Genomic DNA, 21,050 nt, shown 5'->3' on the forward strand with positions numbered 1-21,050 from the left:
GTTGTACATCCTTAATTGTTCAAGATGCTTACAGGCACAGTTAGACCTAAACTCATATACAAAATCGTAAACATATACAAATCATATACAAAAAGCACAGGGAGGGGCGCCCGGGTGGCTCAGTGGGGTAAGCCTCTGCCTTCAGCTCAGGTCATGATCTCAGGATCCTGGGATCGAGTCCCGCATCGGGCTCCCTGCTCAGCGGGAGCCTGTTCCTCCTCTCCGTCTCTGCTGCTCTGCCTACTTGTGATCTCCCTCTGTCAAATAAATAAATAAAATCTTTAAGGAAAAAAAAAAAAGCACAGGGAAAAAAATGAGAAGGTTCAAAGCAAAGATTAACAAAATGTGGATAATTGCTTAAGGGTGGGGGTCAGTATGTGCCGATCCATCATACTTGAGTCTCTACTTCCAAGGCTCCGATTTTCCACAACAAAAAGTCTTCCTCTCAGCAACGTGGAGAGAAGCAGGCCCCACAGAAGAGCAATTCAGACTGACGGCTACGTTCTCCACAAGAACCGCAGGGGAGAAAAGACAGTGGAATGGTGGCACTGTGGACAGAAAATCACTAACAAACTAGAATTCCACACAAAATAAAACTACTTTGGGGGCACCTGCGTGGCTCAGTGGGTTAAAGCCTCTGCCTTCCGCGCAGGTCATGATCTCAGGGTCCTGGGATGGAGCCCAGCATTGGGCTCTCTGCTCATCAGGGAGCCTGCTTCCTCCTCTCTCTCTCTGCCCGCCTCTCTGCCTACGTGTGATCTCTCTCTCTCTCTATTTGTGTGTCAAATAAATAATCTAAAAAAAACCTACTTTTTACTAACAAAGGTTAAAATAAAGATTTTTCAAGCAGACTGAGAGAATTTACCACCATCAAACCTCACTAAAAGAAATAAATCCAAAAATGTTCTTCAAACACAATGGGAGGAAAAGCCAAATGGATGCTTTCCTTTCAATGCCAGAGTTGATGAAATGTTAGAAGATATAATGATATCGATGGCAAAAAAAAAAAAATTAGGAAACTTCTGCCATGTGGAAATTCAAAACAACACTATAAATAAGTCATGGGTCATAAGAAATGATAATGAAACCTGGAAAAAGATTTAGAAGTATGAAACCTATGGTGTTTCAAAACTCAGAAGACACAGCTAAAACCTTTCTTAGAGCAAAGGTTAGAAACTGAACCACCAGCAAGTGGAGGAGCTTACATGCCAGGAGCACTAGTGTGTCCCACTAGTAACTAGGAGAAAGAATCTTATGATGTAGATAGAGGAAGTGGAAGAAAAAATAATAAATAAAAACAGAAAACAAAGATACAATGGAGAAGATCAAGAAAACCAAAAATTGAGTCTATTTAACTAGACAAAGATTTAGGAGAACAGGGGGTTACCGAGGGAAGGAAATTAGAAATGTCACGGTGATCACAACTGCAAATCCAGGGGAAACTAAAAAGATAAGAGGGTGTCCCACAGATGATGGCAGTCACTGATACTCACACAGCCAGCAAGGAAAGCTAGTAAAACCACCCACAGTCCAACCCCACAGCACCTGGAAAATGAGTAAAGCCTGAACTTACACGTCAGTGAGAAAGTGAACGCTGAAGCCTGCACAAGCAGGCATCGAGCAGGGACTGCGTGGAGGAGGGAGAGGACGGCAGGAACCAGGTGACGGTGGGACACGGTGTTTGTCCTCAGAAGAGGGGGCCTCACCCTAAGCAGAGGGATACTGAGATCGAAGCCCTGCCACCGCCAAGTACACGGGCCTGACACCAGCAGCCTCGGGAAGACGCTGCTTCTGGAGGCAAAAGACACGCTTGGAAGGGAGCAGCCCACGTCAGCAGCTCTGTGATGAAGGGAAGGAGAAACAAGCTAGAGCAGCCAGCGCCCCCAGCAAGGCGCCGCTGGACAGAGGCTGCAGTTCACGGGACTGACGGAAGAGGGTGCTGTTGAACCGGAGCGCAGCGAAGCCGCGGGAGCCCCTGCCCTTCCCCACACAATCACATGTGATCACTGGTCTCCGAAAATTCAACATGCTTCCTCGTCGTCAGAAAATGGAACCTGACCACCCCACAAAGCTTCTAGCAAAAGAAAACAGAAAGTAAGGATAAAATGTTTCGCTAATAACAAATGCTCCACAAAATAAAACACCACAAAGCAGAGGAAAAGCAAACTACAACACAACTTTCCAACACGGATCAGATCCAATTAAACCAGCAACTGCTAATGAGAAAAACCACCACAAAAAAAGTTAAAAGCTTGAAATAAGAATATACGGAAAACCAGGAGAAGAGAGATGAGAGCTGACCAAACTCAGGAGAGAAACTGAAAAAGAAAGCATCTGAGAAATGAAGTAAAAGAGAAAGACAAGACTGTCTCAGAAACCACAAGGAGTCCAAGGGAAAACAGACATGACTGAAATCATCGCAAGATGAAAAGAAGACAGGGGGAAATGAGCCAGGATTTTTGATAAAAGTGCCAAAGACATTCCATGAAAAAAAAAGGAGCTAACCTTTACAGCAAGCGGCAACAGAACAAATGCATATCCATGTGGGGAGGAGGAAGGGAATAAAACAAATCCTCTGTCCTCACCTCATGCCATATATAAAAATTAACTCAAGACTTGAGCTCTTGGAAAGATGCATCCCACTAAGCAGAACAAAAACCCCTAGGCACCATATAAGGCCAACGTAAGATTCTGAAAGGTGGAGAGAAGCCAGATCAGTTAGGGACCTCGGGGCCCGAGGAACAACACGGCAGAAAGTTTTTCTTCTCTGGGTTTTCTTCTATGCCTTATCTAAGTTTGGTGCAGGAGAAGCCTGCAACCCAGAAATCTCAACAGGCACAGATTTTTAAAAGCTCCCCAAAAAGCCAGCACCCCCTAACAATAGGGCCAGGAAAGATGCAGCCTATAAAGACAGGAAACTTATAGACAATAAACACTCTACTGTAGTCAAACGCCCCAGAGGAAACTGTAGCTCCATCTTGGCTCATATGAGCAGAGGCCAGGTTGGAAGTGCAGACTTCTACCCTCACCAGCCTGTAATGAGGTACCCCGAGCCCCTCCCGGGGTAGAATCAGAGAGCCAAGTAGGGAGCAGAGACTTTCATCCTGACCTTGCAGGAACAAGACCCCCCTCCCCCATCCATGTGAGATCAGCGAAGATCACATGGGTAGCCTGAACTGCAATTTCCACCCCAAAATCATGAGGCATCCCTCCCTTTTACTTGCCAGAGTGAATCACAGTAGACAGCCATGGACTTACCACCACCCAGAGTAATGAAATCTACCCACAGTCAGCAGAGGTCATGTGGGGAGCACTGCCAAGGCACTCCCACCTCTCTCAGGGTGGTATCCGTGGAGGCCCAGCAAGAGCAAGGAGCCTGCTTCCACTGGGTGTGGGTGTCAGTGAGAGTCGCACGAGAAACCTGTGCTTTCACTTCCGCGGGTCCGGAACGAAGCAGCTCGCCCACCCTGCCCCTGCTGGAGGGGAATCACATTAGGCCAGCTAAAACAGAAGACTTAAGTAAAACTCAGAGTTTTGTAATACATTTTTTTAAGATTTATTAATTTACTTATTTGACAGAGAGAGAGAATTCACAAATAGGCAGAGAGGCAGGCAGAGAGAAAGGGGGGAAGCAGGCTCCCTGTCGAGCAGAGAACCCGATGCTGGGGCTCGATCCCAGGACCCTGAGACCATAACCTGAGCCAAAGGCAGAGGCTTAACTCACTGAGCCACCCAGATGCCCCAGTTTATAATATAATATTAAAATATCTAGGGTCCAATTAAAAAAATCATTGTCACCAAGAATCAAGAAAATGCTAATTTGAATGAGAAAAGACAATCTGTAGACACCAAGATGATACAGATGTTAGAATTATTTGAAAATAATTTTAAAGCACCATCATAGAAATACTTCAGCAGACAATTAAAAACACACTGGAAACAAATGAAAAAAAAAATCTCAGCAAAGAAATAGAAAATCGTTAGCAAAGAAATAGGAGAGATAAAGAGTTAAATATAAATTTTAGAACTGAAAAAATACAATAACAAATGAAAAAACTCAATAAATGGGCTCAGCAGCAGAATGGAAGGCACAGAGGAAAGAATCATTGAGCTGGAAGACAGAACAATAGAAATCACCCAATCAGAACAACAGAGAGATAATAGACTGAAAAAAGTGAACAGAGCTTCAGGGACCTCTGGGACTAGGACAAAAGATCAACCATTCGTGCTGACAGAGTCCTGGAAAGAAAAAAGAAAGAGGGAGGAGTTGAAGATGTATTCAAAGACAGAATGGATGAAAAAATTTCCAAATTTGGCAAAAAGACATAAACCTACAAATTCAAGAAGCTGAGCAAATCCCAAACACAATAAACCTAATGAAACCCATGCCAAAATACATCATAATCAAACTTCTGAAATATAGAGACAAAGAAAAAACCTTGAAAGCAGCGAGAGAGAAACAACAGCTTACCTATAGGAAGAAAACAATTCGAATGACAGTGGATTTCTCATCAGAAACCATGGAGGTCAGAAGGAAGAGGCACACGTTTTTCAAGTGCTGAAAAAAAAAGAACTGTCAACCCGGAATTTATACCCAGTGTAGACACCCTTCAGGAACGAAGGGGAAAATCCAGACACTCTCAGATGAAGGGAAACGTGGAGAACTTGTCAGCTGCAGAACTGCCCTAAAGGAAACAATAAGAAAGACCCTCTAAACAGAAAGTAAATTATGAAAGAAGAAATACCAGAATATCAGGAAAGAAGGAGAACAACAGAAGTAAAAGCATGGGTAAATGAACACACTCTCCTTCTCTTGAGTTTTCTACACGATGCTTGTCACCTGAGGCACAAACTAAAACACACACCGAGGTGTTCTAAAGGAATGTGGAGGAAATGATCGTGACATCCATACACAGGAAGGAAAAAGAGGTAAACCTACTATATTTCACTTAAACTGGTGAAATAACAATCCCAGTAGACTGAGATGCGTTACTATGTAGTGTGATACCTTGAGCAACCACTTAAAAAACAATACAAAGAGACAGACTCAAAAGTACTGCAGATAAATCAAAATGAAACTCTAAAATACATAAGTAACCCATAGGAGGGCAAAAAAGAAAAAAAAATAAAGAAACGAGAGAAATAAAAAACAAAGAATAAACAAAAATTAAACAGCAGACTTGTCGTAACTCATACAATTACATCAAATGTAAATCGTCTGAATACGCCAATAGAAAACAGACCTAAAAAAGCCGATTAAAAACACGACCCATTCGTGCGCCGTCTATAAGAAGCTAACTTAAAACATAACCGTATAGCTGGTTTGAACACAGAAAGGTGAAAAAGATACATCACGCAAATATAATCCAAACAAAGTACGAGTAGGTACATCCATGTCCGATAAAGTAGACATCGGAGCGAAGAAAATCACCGGGCGCAGAAAGACACATTGCGCGACGCTGGAAGCGCCAACCTTTCAAGGAGACGGTGGTTCCACGCGCGCACGTGCTCAGCAGCCGCGACGCAGAGTATGCGACGCAAAGCCTACAGAACTGCGAGAGACGCGACAAATCCATGTTTCTGCTTGAAGACCTGAGCGCCCCTTCCCAGCCACTGACAGGTCCAGACAGAAAACCGGCAGGTGCTGGTATGAAATAGGTAACAGCCTTGTCACGACTGAGGACTGTTTTTCAATTCCAAAAATACAGGTTTCATTGGCAAAGTCTACCAAACGTTGATAGGACAATTAGCACCGGTTCCCCACAGTCACCTCTAAAACACAGAAGAAACACTATCCAACTCAAATTATGAATTCAGTGCCATTGTGATACCGAACCCAAAGACAGCACAAAAAATGAAAAGGAAAGAAAGAAAAGTACCAATATCCCTCATGAAGACAGAGGCAAAACTCCTTCACAAAACATCCACAAGCACGATTCAGCAGTATACACAAACGCACACTGACACGGTCTACACGAATGTGCACACAGCATACCCAGAGGAGTGCGGCACGCACGGACGGCTGTGCACAGCAGCCAGCAGAGCCTACCCCAGAGACGCAAGGCCGACCTAGCATCTGAAGACCAACAACGCAAACGACCGTGTCACCGAAGAAAAACCACAGGGTCCCATCGACGGAGGCAGAAAACCGCTTGACAAAATATAGCTCTGACTTAATGCCAACACTCTCAAGAAAAAGGAAGAGAGGGGAACTTCCCAATTCGATAAAGAACATCTACAAACACCCACCCCAAAAAAAACCCCAAAACTAAAAACGAGAGCTAACATCATACTTCGCACCTTGAAAGACTACATGTTCCCTCCTCCCACAAGACGAGACTAAGAGAAGGACATCAGTTCTCACCACTGCTGTTCAACACAGTTCTGGAAGCCAACCGTGCAACGAGGGGGGAAGGAAAGAAGACACACACACATCAGAAAGTGAAAAATACACTGTCCACTAGCAGATGACTTGATTCTTTATGCAGAAAATCCCAAGGAATCTACAAGCACCTGGAGGAAAGACAAAGCAAAGTTACCTAATTTCTTTAAAATCGGATGAGAATGAAGACATCAAATGTCAGAATTAAAGCATACAATTACATTACTAATCAGAGGAAATTTCATAACCTTCAGTAATCACGTAACAAAAATTAAAGAATAAAATAACTAAGTGTCTAACTCAGGAAGCTAACAAATGAGCAACAAAGTAAAATAAAAAGACAAGAGGGAAATAATAAAGATAAAATTGGGAAGTAACAGGTTAAAAGCCAAAATCACAGTGGAACTATCAATAAAATAAAATGTTGGTTCTCTTTATGAAAACCTAAAGCATATATAAATCACTAATCTAATCAAGAAAAAAGGGAGGAAACATAAAATACACAAGATAAAAAATGATTAAGGGGGTAAAACAGAAAATTTTTAAAAAACTTAAGCCACTTCTATGTCTAACTATACATACATACATTGGAAAACCTCGATCGAATGATCATTTCTAAGGAAATTGTATCTACCAAACAGATCTCAGGAGATAAGAGGTAAGACGTTTAAACAGACAATATCCAGACAGAAAAGAAAAATTATCAAAGAATTATCCTTCCCAAAGAAACCAGACCCAGATGATTTCACGAGGGAATTCTACCAAATCTTTAGAGACCAAGCAATCCTAATGCTACTTAAACTATCCCAGAAAAGAAAAAGAAGAAAACATTCTGATTCTTTCTGTGGCTCGGTAAGAGGCATAGCATAGAGAGAACACCCTGGGTAAACTGGCCCCGTGGAGGGCCCCTCAGTTTGATGACACGCACACTTCAGAACATGCGTCTTGCGCTGCAGTGTTGCTGGGGTTCTTCTGGTTGACATTTACGTAGGAGAAATGTGTACTTCCCCCAAACCCAACATAACATTTTTAACAGGTGGATTTATTCATGTGAGAGAGAAAGAGAGCGAGCGGAGGAGGAGGGGTAGAGAGAAAGGAAGCAGACGCCCTGCTGAGTGTGGAGCCAGACCCAGGGCTCCACCCCAGGACTCCGAGATGGTGACCTGAGCAGAAATCAGGACTCCGCTGCTCGGTCCACTGAGCTATTCCAGCACCCCTCAATATAACATTTGTAACCCCAAAAACGTGGGAAAAAACTCTCAGCCAAGATTCCAAGTTCAGCTGGTTGACGATCAGAACGATGCGCGGATGTTTCTGAAAAGGGCAGAAGCCGCTATGAAGGTGTGCACAGCGACTGCCTGTGAACAACTAGTTTAGCTGTGGTGATCGGGGAAAATGCGGTGGGATTCTGCGTCCTAACGGGGTGGTTTTTACTTTCCACTATTTACCTGTCCTTGAGCTGTATTTGTTAAGGTTTATTTATTTATTTTTAGAGGGAGAGAGAACGCACAAGCAGGGGGAAGGGCAGAGGGAGACAATCTCCAGCAGACTTCAGCTGACCATACAGCCCAACATGGGGCTTGTTCTCATGACTCCGAGATCATGACCTGAGTCGAAATCAAGAATCAGACACTTAACTGAATGAGCCACCCAGGCACCACAGTCCTGTTTTTAAAAATTAATTGGGGATTTTGAGTACAACCAACTTTAATACATTAAAATTTTTATAGCACATTATAATTTTCCCATTTAAGATAATAGGAAAGGGCAACAGAACAACATTTCATTTTCAGTCATGGATTGACAAAATTAAACATCAGGGGACTACACCGCATTCATACCTAAACCATATGATGCTTGAACATAGGATAAGAAGCTACAGAACACACTTCCTTTTAAAATACACAATCAGGAGGGGGTGCTGTGGTCAGCGCTGGGAAGTGTGTCAACCTGATTCACAGCCCTGTGCCCCTGGGGCTAATAATACATTCTAGGTTAATAAAAAATCTTTTTAATTTTTTAAAAAATAAAAATATAAATAAATAAATAAAATACGTAACTATAGGATTGATGAATCACTGCCCTCTATACCTGTAAACCAATAATACATTATATGTTCATTAATTGAATTTAGATTTTAAAAATAATAAATAAAACAAAATATGCAATATAACGATTTATAAGAAATACATGTGTGGTCACTCAGATGACCACAATATATTTCTCAGACATCTGGCCTTCATCCATAGTTCTTGAGAACGCTTCAGAGCCCTAACGGTGACACAGGTGTCTTGAAGGGTGACTTCTGGACTCCACCCAAAGGTGGGAGCTGGTCCGCCGGAGAACGAGCCCTGTGACTAGAGGGTTGAGGCACTCAACCCCAACCCTGACTTCCAGGGAGGGGATAGAGGCTGGAGGAGGAACCAGCCGACGGCCAATGACTTAGTACATCAGGACCGCAACGACGCCTCCATAAAAACCTGAAGACTGGGTTCAGGGAGCCTCAGGGCTGGTGAGCAGGCGGAGACCGGGAAGAGTGGCCAGCAGAGGGCAGGGAAGCTCCACACCCTCTTCCCAGCCCGCACCCCACGTATCTCTTCACCTCGCTCTTGATTCTGACGTGCATCACAGCCTTTAGCGAACTGGCAAACGTTCCGTGTTTCCCAGAGCTCTGTGAGCAAGCCAAAGAACTTGGAGGGGAGGAGTCGGAAGCCCAGTCCGTAGCTGATAGGTCAGAAGCAGAGGTGACAGCCCGGGGCTCCTGACCGGTGCCCCGAGGTGGAGCGTGGCGGGAAGTCTTCTAGGACTGAACCCTTGAGCTGTGGAGCCCGATGCTATCTACTGGTCAGCAGTATCAGAAGTGAGTTGGATTCTGGGACACCCTGCTGGTGTCTGAGAATTGCTTGGTACTGGGCGGAGGGGTGGGGGACAGGGAAGGCGTCCCTGTTGGAACTGGATCTGGAATTTGGGTCAACCCAAAAACCCTACCTCAAAGACTGTAGCACTTATTGAAATAGGAATTAATGGGTGCTGTACCTTGACTTTACTTACACACACACACACATAACCTCTCAAGCCTAAAAGCAGAATCTAAACTCATACAGGCAGAAACAAGGGAAGGGAACCCCACCTCCATTGTTACCTGATAGCATATTAGCCAGTGCAATCATGCAAAAAAACCTTTAAAACAATTTTTTTAAAAAGGGCCCCTGGGTGGCTCAGTGGGTTAAGCCTCTGCCTTCCGCTCAGGTCATGATCTCAGGGTCCTGGGGTGGAGCCCAGCATTGGGCTCTCTGCTCAGCAGGGAGCCTGCTTCCTCCTCTCTCTCTCTGCCTGCCTCTCTGCCTACTTGTGATCTCTGTCTGTCAAATAAATAAATAAAATCTTTAAAAAAAAAAAAAAAAAAAGCAAAGGATCTTGAGAAGTCCAAGACTGGGAAGGAGTACTTAGTACTTATTTGTAGAAGTCTCCAAAATACACTTGGGGAAAAAAATCAAAGAGTCGATGCTAAAACTAATAGACAATTTGAGGGTTCAGGAAAGTAGTAGGATACAAAATTGCCATAAAAAGTCAATAGCCTAGATTTCTGCCCCTAGCAGAAGCCATGACAGAAACCCAATTCTAACCCTTGCACCAGTAATAATCAGAAACAGGAGACATTAAAAGAATGAAAAGACAAGCCACAAACAAGTGGAAGTTATTTGCAAACCACATATCTGATAAAACACTGGTATCCAAAACATAGAAAGGAATCTTAAAACTCAACAGTTAGAAAACAGTTAGTTTAAAAGTGGGCAAAAATGTCTGTTCTCATACTACAATGGAATTAAACTAGAAATCTTAACAGAAAGATAACTGGAAAATCCTGAAATATGTAGAAATTAAACAGCACACTGCTAAGTAATACATGGGTCAAAGAGGAATCTCAAGAGCAGTGTAAAAATATTTTTAACTAAGTGCAAATGAAACTCATCAGTTCGCTGGATGCAGCAAAAGCAATGCTTACAAGGAACATATAGCACCGAAAACCGGAAAAGAAAGACTTAAAATCAGTGATCTAAGTTCCCGCTGTAGGAAACAAACAAACAAACAGAACATTAAAAGTAAGCAACAGAAAAGACTTTAGCAAGAATGAGAGCAGAGGGCACTTGAGTGGCTCAGCCGGCTCAGCGACTGACTCTTGATTCCGGCCCAGGTCACGATCTCAGGGTCAGGAGATGGAGGTACAGGTCGTGCAAGCTGGGTGTAAAGCTTAAGATTCTCTCCCTCCCGAGGCGCCTGGGCGGCTCCATGGGTCAAAGCCTCTGCCTTCGGCTCAGGTCATGATCCTGGGATCCTGGGATTGAGCCCCGCATCAGGCTTTCTGCTCAGCGGGGAGCCTGCTTCCCCCTCTCTCTCTGTCTGCCTCTCTGCCTACTTGTGATCTCTGTCTGTCAAATAAACAAATGTTAAAAAAAAAAAAAAAAAAAGATTCTCTTCCTCCACGCCTCCCCCACCCTTCTCCCTCGCCAAAAAATAAGTAAGTACAATATTTAAAAAAAGAATTAGAGCAGAAATCACTGAAATTGAAAACACAAAATAAAGAAAGAATATCAACAAAACCAATGCAACTGTTTCTTTGAAAAGATCATTAAATTCAGATTAAAATCATTTAGGCTAACTAAGAAAAAAGGGGGAAAACGCAAATTACTAATAGAAGAAATGAAAGAGGGGACATCAATATTGATCTCATGAACATGAAAAGGATAACAAAAGAACACTATGAACACCTCTATGCCCATAAATTCGATAACCTACATGAAATGGGCCAAGTCCTTGGAAGGACAAATCTGCCAAAACTCACACGAGAAGAACTAGACAATGTAAGTAGGGTTCTATCTATTACAGAGATTAATTCATAACTTAACTACCTTCCAAAACAGAAAGCATTAGCCCGGGTGGGTTCACTGATGAATTCTACCCAACATTTAAGGAAGAGATTATCCCAGTTGTCAACAATCTCTTTCAAGGGAGAGAAGCAAAAGGAGTATTTCCTAACTCATTTTATGAGGTCAGCATTACCCTAGTAACAAAACCAGACAAGGCATTACAAGAAAAGAAAACTATACACCAATATCTCTCATGAACATATGCAAAAATTCTTAACAGGATATTAGCAAATCAAGTCCCAGAAAGTATAAAAAGAATTATATATACCATAACCAAGTGAGATCTGTCCTAGGTATTTAAGGCTCTTCCAACACTTGAAAATCATTGAATGATCACATCAACAGACTAAAAAAGAAAAGTCACTTGATCATATCAAGAGACGCAAAAAGCATTTGACAAAATCTAACACCCACCAATCACAAAAACTCTCAGAATACTAGGAATAGAGGGGAACTTTCTCAACTTGATAAAGACTATCTTTAAAAAACCGACAGCTCACCTCCTGCTCAATGATGAGAAACTTGAAGTTTCCCACCAAGATCAGGTCCGCAAGGCAAGGATGCCACCTCTCACCACTCCTTTCAACACCATGTTGGAAGTCCTTGCTAAAGTAATAAGGCAAGAAAAGGAGATAAAACATATACAGATTGGGAAGGAAGACATAAAACTGTCTTTGTTCACAGATAATGTGATATCTATATAGAAAATCCAAAAGAATCAACAAAAAACTCCTGGCACTAAATGCGATTTTAGCGGGGCACCTGGGGGGCTCAGTGGGTGAAGCCGCTGCCTTCGGCTCAGGTCTTGATCTCAGGGTCCTGGAATCGAGCCCTGCATCGGGCTCTCTGCTCAGCAGGGAATCTGCTTCCCCCCCGACCCGCTTTCTCTGCCTGCTTCTCTGTCTTCTTCTGGTCTCTGTCTGTCAAATGTATAAATAAAATCTTTTTTTTTTAAAGTGATTTTAGCAAGATTGCAGGATTCAAGGTTAATACACAAAAGTCAATGACCTTCCTAGTTATCAACAATGAATAAATGCAATTTGGCATTAAAAGCATGGTATCATTTATATTAGCTCCCCCCAAAATGAAATTCTTAGGTATAAATCTAACAAAATATGGACAAGACCTACATACGGAAAACTGAAACTCTGATGAATGAAATCAAAGAACTAACTAAAGACAGAAATGCTCCTTGTTCATGATCAGGAAGAGTCAATACTGCCAAGGTGCCAGTTCTTCCCAACTTGCCCTGTAGATTCAATGCAGTCCCACTCAAAATCTCATCAAGCTATTTTACGGATAGCAGCAAAACGATTCTCAAGTTCATATGGGGAAGCAACAGACGCAGAAGAGCCAACATTTCAACACAGAAGGAGAAGAACAAAGAGGACCAATGGCACCCAACCTTAAGACTCCCTCCAAAGTTACAGTGGTCGAGACAGTGCCATCTCGGTGACAGAACTGACAAACAGAACAACGGAACAGAGTAGAGAGCTCAGAAATAGACCCTGGAAACAGAGCCACCTGACCATCAGGACAAAGAAGCACAGGTAATCGGTGGGACAAAGACCATCTCTTCAACAGCGGGAGCTACAACCCCGGATGTCCACATGCGGGAATGAATGCAGACACAGACATCACACCCTTCACAAAAGTTACATCAAAATGGCTCGTAGGCCTAAAGGGGAAATGCAGAACCATGAAACCCCTAGGGGATGACATCGGAGAAAACCTGGATGACCTTGTTTATGATGGCCTTTTAGATACACCACCAAGCACGTGAGCCATGAAAGACATAATGGGTCAGCTGGGCCTCACTGAAGTTGATCAATTCTGCTCTGTGAGAGACAACGTCAAGAGAACAATTAGATGAGCCACAAACAGGAGGGGAAAAGCTGCAAAAAACACAGCTGATAAAAAAAAGGAGTGTTATCTAAAATTTACAAAGAACTCTTGAAAATCGAAAATAAGAAAACAACCTAATTTTAAAAACGGGCCAAAGATCTTAACCAAAAAGGTAGTGCAGATTGCAAATAAGTATATAAAGGCAACGTGCCACATCACACGTCATTAGGGAAATGCAAATCAAAACAATTGGGTGCCACTACCCACTTACAGAGTGGCCAGATCTGGAACAATGACCATACCAGATGCTGGCAAGGGTGTGGAGTAATGGGAGCGCTTGTACGTTACTGGTGGTAAAATGCAGAATGGTACGGACAGTTCAGTGGTTTCTCACAAAACTGAACACACTCTTGCCATATAATCGAGCCATTGACTCTCCTTGGTATTTACCCAAAGACGCTGAAATCAAGTTCACACAAAATCTTGCACACAGATGTTTTTAACAGCTTTATACACAATTGCCAAAATTTAGAAGCAACCAAGATGTTCTTCAGTAGATGACTGGATAAAGTGTGGAACACCCAGACAATGGAAATATTACTCAATGCCAAAAAGAAAGGAGCTTTCAAGACATGAGAAGACATGGAAGAACCTTAAACACGTATTCGTAAGTGCAAGAATACAGTCTAAAAAGGCTACGTACTACATGATGCTAAATATATTGCATTCTGAACAAGGCAAAACCATGGTCAGTAAAGACATCAGTGGTTGCTAAAGTTGGGGAGGGGGAGGGACGGAGAGGAAGAGCGCAGAGAATTATTAGGGCAGGGCAAATACTCTGTGTCATATTACAGTGACAGCGATATGTCATTGTACCTTTGTCCAAACCCACGGTACGGGCAACACCAAGAGTGAGCCTGAAGGTAAACCACAGACGTCGGTGGTTACGCTGTGTCCACGGGGGCTCATCCCTGGTAAGAGATGCAGCATCTGACGGGGAATGTGGGTAATGGGGGAGGCTATGTTTGTGTGGGGCACGGAGTCATGGGAACTCTCTGTACCTTCCTCTTTGTTTTGTTTTGAACCTTAAACTGCTCTTCAAAAAATTAAGGCTCAAATTTTCTTTCAAATAAGAAAATTAAAACGTCAGCCAAAGGTATGAACAGTTTTCTCACCAAATAAGACATACAGATGGCAAATACACAAATGAAAAGATGCTCAACGTCCCATGTCATTAGGGGACTGCAAACAGAACAAGGAAATACCCTTACATACTTACCAGAATGGCAAAAACACAAAATACTGACAGAACGGGATGCTGGAGAGGAGCTGGAGGAACGGTGCTCACTCACTGCGGGCGGGAATGCCAAACGGTACAGCCACTTGCTTAGACTACCAGCTCTTTACAAAACTAAACACAACCTCACCTTGCAATCCAACAGTCAAGCTCTTAGCTGTTTGCCCAAATGAGCTGAAAGTGTATGTCCATACAAAATCCTGAACATAAATGCTTACAACAGCTTTATGCATAATTGCCAAAATTTGGAAGCAACCACGATGTCCTTCAGCAGGTGCATGGATCAACTGTGGAATGGCCAGACAATGGATTACTCTTCCCCGCTAGAGAGAAGTGGGCTAGCAAGCCATGAGAGCACGTGGCGGAACCCTACGTGCACACTGTAAGTGCAAGAACCCAGTCTGAAAAGGCTGTGCGCGGTATGATTCCAACTAGATGACATTCTGGAAAAGGCAGAACTACAGAAACAGTAAAAAGATCAGGGGTTGCCAGGAGTTGGGGAGGAGGGACTGCACCTGACTCACAGACAAAGCCAGGTGGGAACCTTGGGCCCATCCTGGAGCTTAAGCCAGAGAAAAGCAGACCAAGAGTCTGGGAACACAGGCCCATCAGCACCCATGAGAGCTGAGACCAGAGAATGGGCCAGGGAGAGTTCGCTCCCAAGGAAGCGAAGGGCGGCGGGAGGCCAAAGCAGCCAGAGCTCATGCTCCAGCTACCCCTGGCACGGTACACTGGTTCCCAGGCCCCAGATGAGAGCACCTGCCCAAGAGGTGAGGGGTGCGTGCACATGCCTGTGTGTGTGTGGACACATCGGCAAACACGGGCCGGCATTGCATGGCCCTTGGTCTTCTCAAGACTAAACTTCGTCACACCTTGCATGTGAGCTCAGCTCCCACGGCCAGGCCCTCTCCAGCCGGCCCCAGGATGCTCTAGCTTTGTGCTCACAAGCCATCGGTGCACCTGCTGCACACAGTGTCTGGGACTGTGTCTGACCCCTCCAGGTCTCTCTGTCCCTACTAGACGGAGTGACCTGCAGACACAAAGAGCCTCTTGCTTGCCTCGTACCCTCAGTGCCTGCACATGGCTGGGCAGGGAGCAGCTGCTCAATCAGGAGTGTGGGAGGGAGGGAAGGCAAGAAGAGCTCAGGCCGAGGCCTGTGGGGACCTCAGAGCAGGGGTCACAAAGCACGTAAGTCGTGGGAAGACCACTGGCTAGCTGTCAGCCCCATCAGGTCTGGGGCCGAAGTCCGTAGCAGCTTTCACATAACTAGGAAGAGTCATGACCATCCTAGGGTCTGTCTTCCTGATGAGACTTATAAGTCCCACAAGGGCGGCCCTGGTCCCGCTCCCTCCTGCTGTCCCCCAGCACTACACCCCGGCTGGCGCTTAGCTGGTAACTTGCAAGTATCTTTGGAAGGGAGGACAACAGCGCTTAAGTGACATGGGATAGTAATAGGGCTCCTCGGGGCCACTGGAAAACAGAGAGATAGCAAGGCACGGACGCCGAGCACAAAGCACTTCCTCTCCAGCTGGTCAGACAGTTCACACAGGCAGGCTCCATCCCCAAGCAGCTGTCATGGAGGGGACTGGGGGAGAGCCAACCGGGCCTGCACAAGGTGGGCCCGGCCCCACGCAGATGGGAGATACTCACTGGGAACAGCTGTGGTCTCCCCAGGAGGGCCAGTCAGCGTCACCGGGATGTGCACAGTGGCACTCAAGTCCGAGGGTTGACTGCCCATCCGTGTGACGTTCCGCTGATTGTCTGCATCCTCTGGCTGTTCCTCCACCTTCTGCAGACAAGTGCTGGGCAAGGCGTGCACAGGGCCCGCACCCACGGGTCCACCCGCCTCCAGGTCACGGTGTGGCTCCCTGAGACCAAGAATGCACGTCAGAGTCCGATGCAGCCCCCAACTGCTATTCAGTCTGCAAAACCCAGCTCCTTGTGCACCTGTGCCGACCAAATACAGCCCCGGCCGCTTCCTCTGCTGCTCTGGCGTTTCCTCTGGTTTTTATCACTTTGCACATTTCTGTGCTTTTAGGGCTGATTCTCCTGCCCGTCCCTGGCACAAGACCAGGCACGGCTGCCATCACAGTGTGTCTAGGAAAGGGGACCGTCTGCAGCATGAAGACGCCGGTAGGAGGGTTTCCCTCAGCTACTCCTCCGAGAGCCAGGACCGAGAGGCCCAGCACAGGGCTCTGCACAGAGACGGTGCCAGGACTGGGCTGACCCTGGCTGGTCTCCTCCAGCTGCAGGAGTTCTTGCAGACGGCTGGCCTTAGCCCAGGGGCTGCTGCTCCCAGAGTCAGAGTGGGATCCTGGCCCAGCCCGAAGCAGGCTGGACAAGGCTGCTGTGGAAGGGCAGGAGGCCCTCTGTGTCATGGCCCCCCAGCCTGGCCCTATTCCCTTCGACCATTTGGCCCAGTGGCCTCCTTAGGCCTCCCTCGGGCTCTCCCCACGTTTTTCTTTTCCCTGGGCCAGCATGCTCTTCCCCGCCAACGTGTCCCACACCAGTCCCAACAACTTTCCCCATGCCCTCTTTCCCGCCGGCTGCCTTGGACTAAAGGCTGACATCCACTGAGCATACCCTGCCGCCCCCCCGCCCCCCAGTTTTAAGCAGTCTACGTGAGACCCCAACAAGGCAGGATCGTCACCGCCACAAGAGAGATGGAGACAGAGGGCAGGGGGACCAGGCGCGACAGGGGCCGCTGGGCAGCTCCGCACCCCCAACCCCTGCACCCCGCCCCGGCCCCTCCCCGGCCAGCCGCTCGGTCCACCCCGGCGCGCGCTTCCTCACTTGGGCTGGTGGTTCCGGAGCTCCTGCTCCTTGTCGCGCTCCTCGCCGTCGCCCTCCTTCTCCGCCGCGTCCTTCTCCGCGTCCTCGTGCGAGGGCAGCGCCTTGTGCCGGGCCCGGTGCCGCCGCGCCGGCTCCTCCCCGCTCCCCACCTCTCGGGGTCCGGCCCGGGGGCCGCCGCGGTGCCGCGCCCGCCGCTCGCCCTTGGCGCCGCCGTCCCTGGCCGGGTCGGGCGCGTGCCGGTGCGCGCGGTGGCGTCGGGGCTCGCGCTCGGCCGCCTCCTCCGGGGAGCCCCGCCGGTGGTGACGCCGGCCGCCCTCGGGGCCCGGGCCGCGGCCGCGCTCGCTCCGGGCCTCCTTGCTGCGGCTGCGGTGCGGCCGCGGCCGCTCCTCCCGGGCCCCGGGCTCCCCGCCGTCGGCCTTCGGGGCGTCCGCCCGCTCCTGCTCCGCCGCCTTGTCGCGGTGCCGGTGGTGCCTGCGCGGCGGCGGGTCGGCGCCCTCCGCCGCCTCCGCGCCCTCGGGCCGGGCCTTGCCCCCGGCGGGGACGCGCGGCCCGTCTCGGCCCAGCTCCACCACGAGCGGCCGGTCCAGGTGCGTCTTCATGTCGGGCCGCAGGTGACGCGTGGTGGCGTAGCGCAGCCGCTCCTCGGGGTCCATCTCGCTGTACAGCGCCTCGCAGCTGGCCCTCAGGTTCTGCAGCCGCAGCTGGCTGGCCCGCTGCTCCCACACCGAGCGCGCCTTGGCCGAGGGCTGCGGCCTGCTGCGGGGAGACCGGCGGTGAGGCCGCGCCGCCCACCTCTGCCTCGGGAAGACGCAGCGATGGAGCGATGGCGGGGCGGGCGGGGGGCCTGGAGAGCCCTGGCAACCGGCGCAGAACAGGTCAGGGACGCCCAGGGGCCCAGAATTCGGCCCTGCCCCCCCCATCATGGCCCCACCGACTGAGAGCACCAGCCTGCGGGTGGGCAGGGGGGGCTCCAGGCCACCCTGGAGCAGCTGTCCTGGGGCCCTTGGCCAAGGGACGCAGGGCAGTGGGAATGACAGGCACCAGCATGAGGTGGCAGACAGGCTTCCAGGGCAGGTGGGCTGCTGGCCAGGAAGGCCAACAGGGAGAGGAGGGGGGCGGCGTGGGAATGGGGCAGGACTGAGGAAGAGGCAGGAGGCAAGGAGCCCCCTGCAGCCGCCCTGGGGCGCTGGCCTTGCTTCAGCATGGAGCAGAGCTGACCAGGGAGGGGCTTCTCCACCTCCACTTCTGGAAAAACAGACACTGGCCAGGAGACGGGGGTGTTTGTGAGAGGCCCTGAGAAGAGGCGGGTCCCCCGGACCAGGGTGGACATAGCCCAGGGAGCAAAGGGCGGGGGGCAGTGGCCCCCTCTCAGGGCCAAAAGATAAGCTGGGACTGCTCCCTAAGGTGGTCAGCCCCATCCAGGCACCTGCCACTCAGCTCAGTGACCACTTGCTCCCAGGGGCCCAGCAGTTAGGTCTGAGGCTAGAGATGCTCCCTCCTGTGTCCTCAATGCCCTCCACTCTCCTGGCTCCACAGAGAGCCCCTGCCTTCCACCAGCACAGAGAGAAGCCCCCCAGCACCAGGAGTGGCCTGTGCTCCAGGCTCAGCTGTCCCTGCACAGGCCATCAGAGGTTTGACCACCCCCCAGCCTCATCCACATAGTCACATGTCAAGCTCCCCAGCCAAGGGTACATGAGAAACCCTTTGCATTCTGGAATCTGTGCTGAATAAGGCCTCCAAAGTAGGCGACCCCAGCCCCACCCTGGCCAAGCAGGAACCTCGTCTGAGGCCAGAGTCTTGCCCTTCAGGCTCTGGGGGTTTCCGGACCCACTGTCGTGATAGTTGTTCAGAGCCACGCTGAGCTGTGGGCTGCAGTGGCCCATCTCCTCCAACCCTCACGGCAACCTCCCTACTTCACAGATGGAGACACTGAGCCTACACTCACAGAGGGCCCTCCAGCCAAGTCACTGACGGAGCCAGGGTCAGACGCGTGCAAAGACAAGACAGGAAAAAGGTCTCTAAAGAGGTGAGGCCATGGCCAGACCCCTGACTGCACTGACTGCTCAGAGTCACAGCCTGAGGGGCCCCGGACCAGGGCCTGGGCTGCACGGGCCACCGGTATCAGGGCCCTGGGCCACTGAGCACCATGCTGACCTGCAAAGCCAGAGGTGGCCAGGCGAGGGGGCGGCCCAGTGCCTGCAGCTCGCCTGCACGAAGTGTGTGATGCCAGATCCAGCCCCCTTGGAGGGGAAGTCCAGGCTCCAGTGCGGGGAGCCACGTCCAGGGCACTGCCTCACAAGAATGGAAGCCAAAGAGCACAATGTCTGTCCCTCACCTGGGAGCCCCTGTGTTGGGCAGTCAGGGCAATGCATGGGGGACAAGTGTGGCCTCTCTGGCCATCTGCTAACCAACACCATCAACTGCCTCGCCAGGTCCTGGCCTGCCTCCTCTGAGCCATCAAAGCTGCCCTTCCCTGCTCCCAGGGACACCTTGCAACAGACCCCCCCCCCCCACCTTCTGTTTCCTAGAGCCCAGGGGACCTACCCATCCCAGCCTGACACCAAAATGTAGGACCCAACTGTGAACAATGCTGAACCACATGAGATGGGTGATAGGAGCCCATGAGGGCTGACAGCCAGCCTGGCCACGTGACGCAGGCTGGGACGCAGCGCCCCGTGGCCCTCAGGGTGAGGGCTGGGTGCAGCCTAAGACCTGGGGCCGGTTCTCCGCCAGAACAGACAGGCGGTGAAGACAGTGGGGACAGTGTGCAGGCTGGGAGCTCAGGACAGTCTCCTGGGGACACGGCCCTGCTGTCCCCAACCCTAGCTGCAGCTCCTTCTCTCCCAGAGACCAGCCAAACCCCACGAAGGGACGACTTGTCCGGTCACATACAGGGTGCCACGGAGCTAGCAGACTCCCCCAGAACTTCCCGGGGGAACAAGACACGGAGCAGCCGGGCTCACACAGCCCCCCAGGTTCCTGTGGCTCTGATCCTGCTGGGTCACCTCTTCGGGCCCTAAGGACACCTGGAGCTGCCTGCACCCACCCACTGCTCGGAGAGGTCTGGCTTCCTCGGAGACCGTGCAGCAGGCCTCCCCTCCTTGCTGGTGTCTGAGTTGACCTGCACCAGGCTGCTGCTCGGTCCCTGCTCTGTCTGGTTCATGAAGCAGTGTGCCACCCGGGTCTCCGCACCTCTCCACGGAGCTCGCAACACCAAGAACGTGAGAGCAAGGGCCAGGCCACCGTCTGAAACACAGTGACAGTGTTCCAGACCAAGTCCTCATTGTAAAAGGCTCTTTAAGGAGTCACACAGGGAGTGGCTCCACAGTGCCTCGACCCCAGCTTGCTGGCAGAGCCCTATTCGGCCACGCCCAACCCAGGCCCTGTGGACACCTGCAAGGCCCAGACAGGGGCGTCCGTGGCACGATCCCACTTCGGGTGTCTGGGCTGAGAGCGCCAGGTGTGTGCGGCAGCCGGCGTGGGGAGGCAGCCCTCCTGTTAGCCCATAACTGCCGTCCACACCTTCCTCCAGCCTGGGACTCGGTCATCCAGGACCCGGCGTTCTTACCATGTGACACACCAGGGTCCCCACAGCCTGTGAACAAGCCCCGTCAGGTCTAGGCCGGCCGAGCAGGGAGCAGGTGGCTCAGAGAGGCCCGCCCTCCCACACCCCTGGGCCCCAGGGAGGGCACTGTGCTGCCCCGCCCACTGGGCAGACCACAGCCAACAGTTCCAGACACGTCCCATGTGCCGAGAGGAAGCCCCTGGAGCCAACCGTCCCAGGACCTCCTCCCCAGGCAGACGG

The 21,050-nt window shown here is 49.5% G+C and overlaps 1 protein-coding gene across 15 annotated transcripts in view; it reads right to left on the reverse strand.

Moving 5' to 3' along the window:
- CACNA1B (calcium voltage-gated channel subunit alpha1 B) overlaps positions 1-21,050 on the reverse strand; it is a 179,992-nt gene that overhangs the window by 71,571 nt on the left and 87,371 nt on the right. For 8 of the 15 annotated variants that reach the window (XM_046022836.1, XM_046022834.1, XM_046022833.1 and 5 more), the window contains 2 exons: positions 17,246-17,998; positions 16,103-16,320 (listed from right to left, as the gene is read on the reverse strand). In XM_046022836.1, the coding sequence (XP_045878792.1) occupies positions 16,103-16,320; positions 17,246-17,998 (971 nt within the window). Of the gene's footprint in view, positions 1-16,102; positions 16,321-17,245; positions 18,002-21,050 lie in introns of all 15 variants that reach the window. The other 7 variants (XM_046022822.1, XM_046022831.1, XM_046022828.1 and 4 more) reach the window with 1 other exon arrangement.

The sequence above is a fragment of the Meles meles genome, chromosome 11, assembly GCF_922984935.1.
Source record: "Meles meles chromosome 11, mMelMel3.1 paternal haplotype, whole genome shotgun sequence".
Lineage (NCBI taxonomy): Eukaryota > Metazoa > Chordata > Mammalia > Carnivora > Mustelidae > Meles > Meles meles.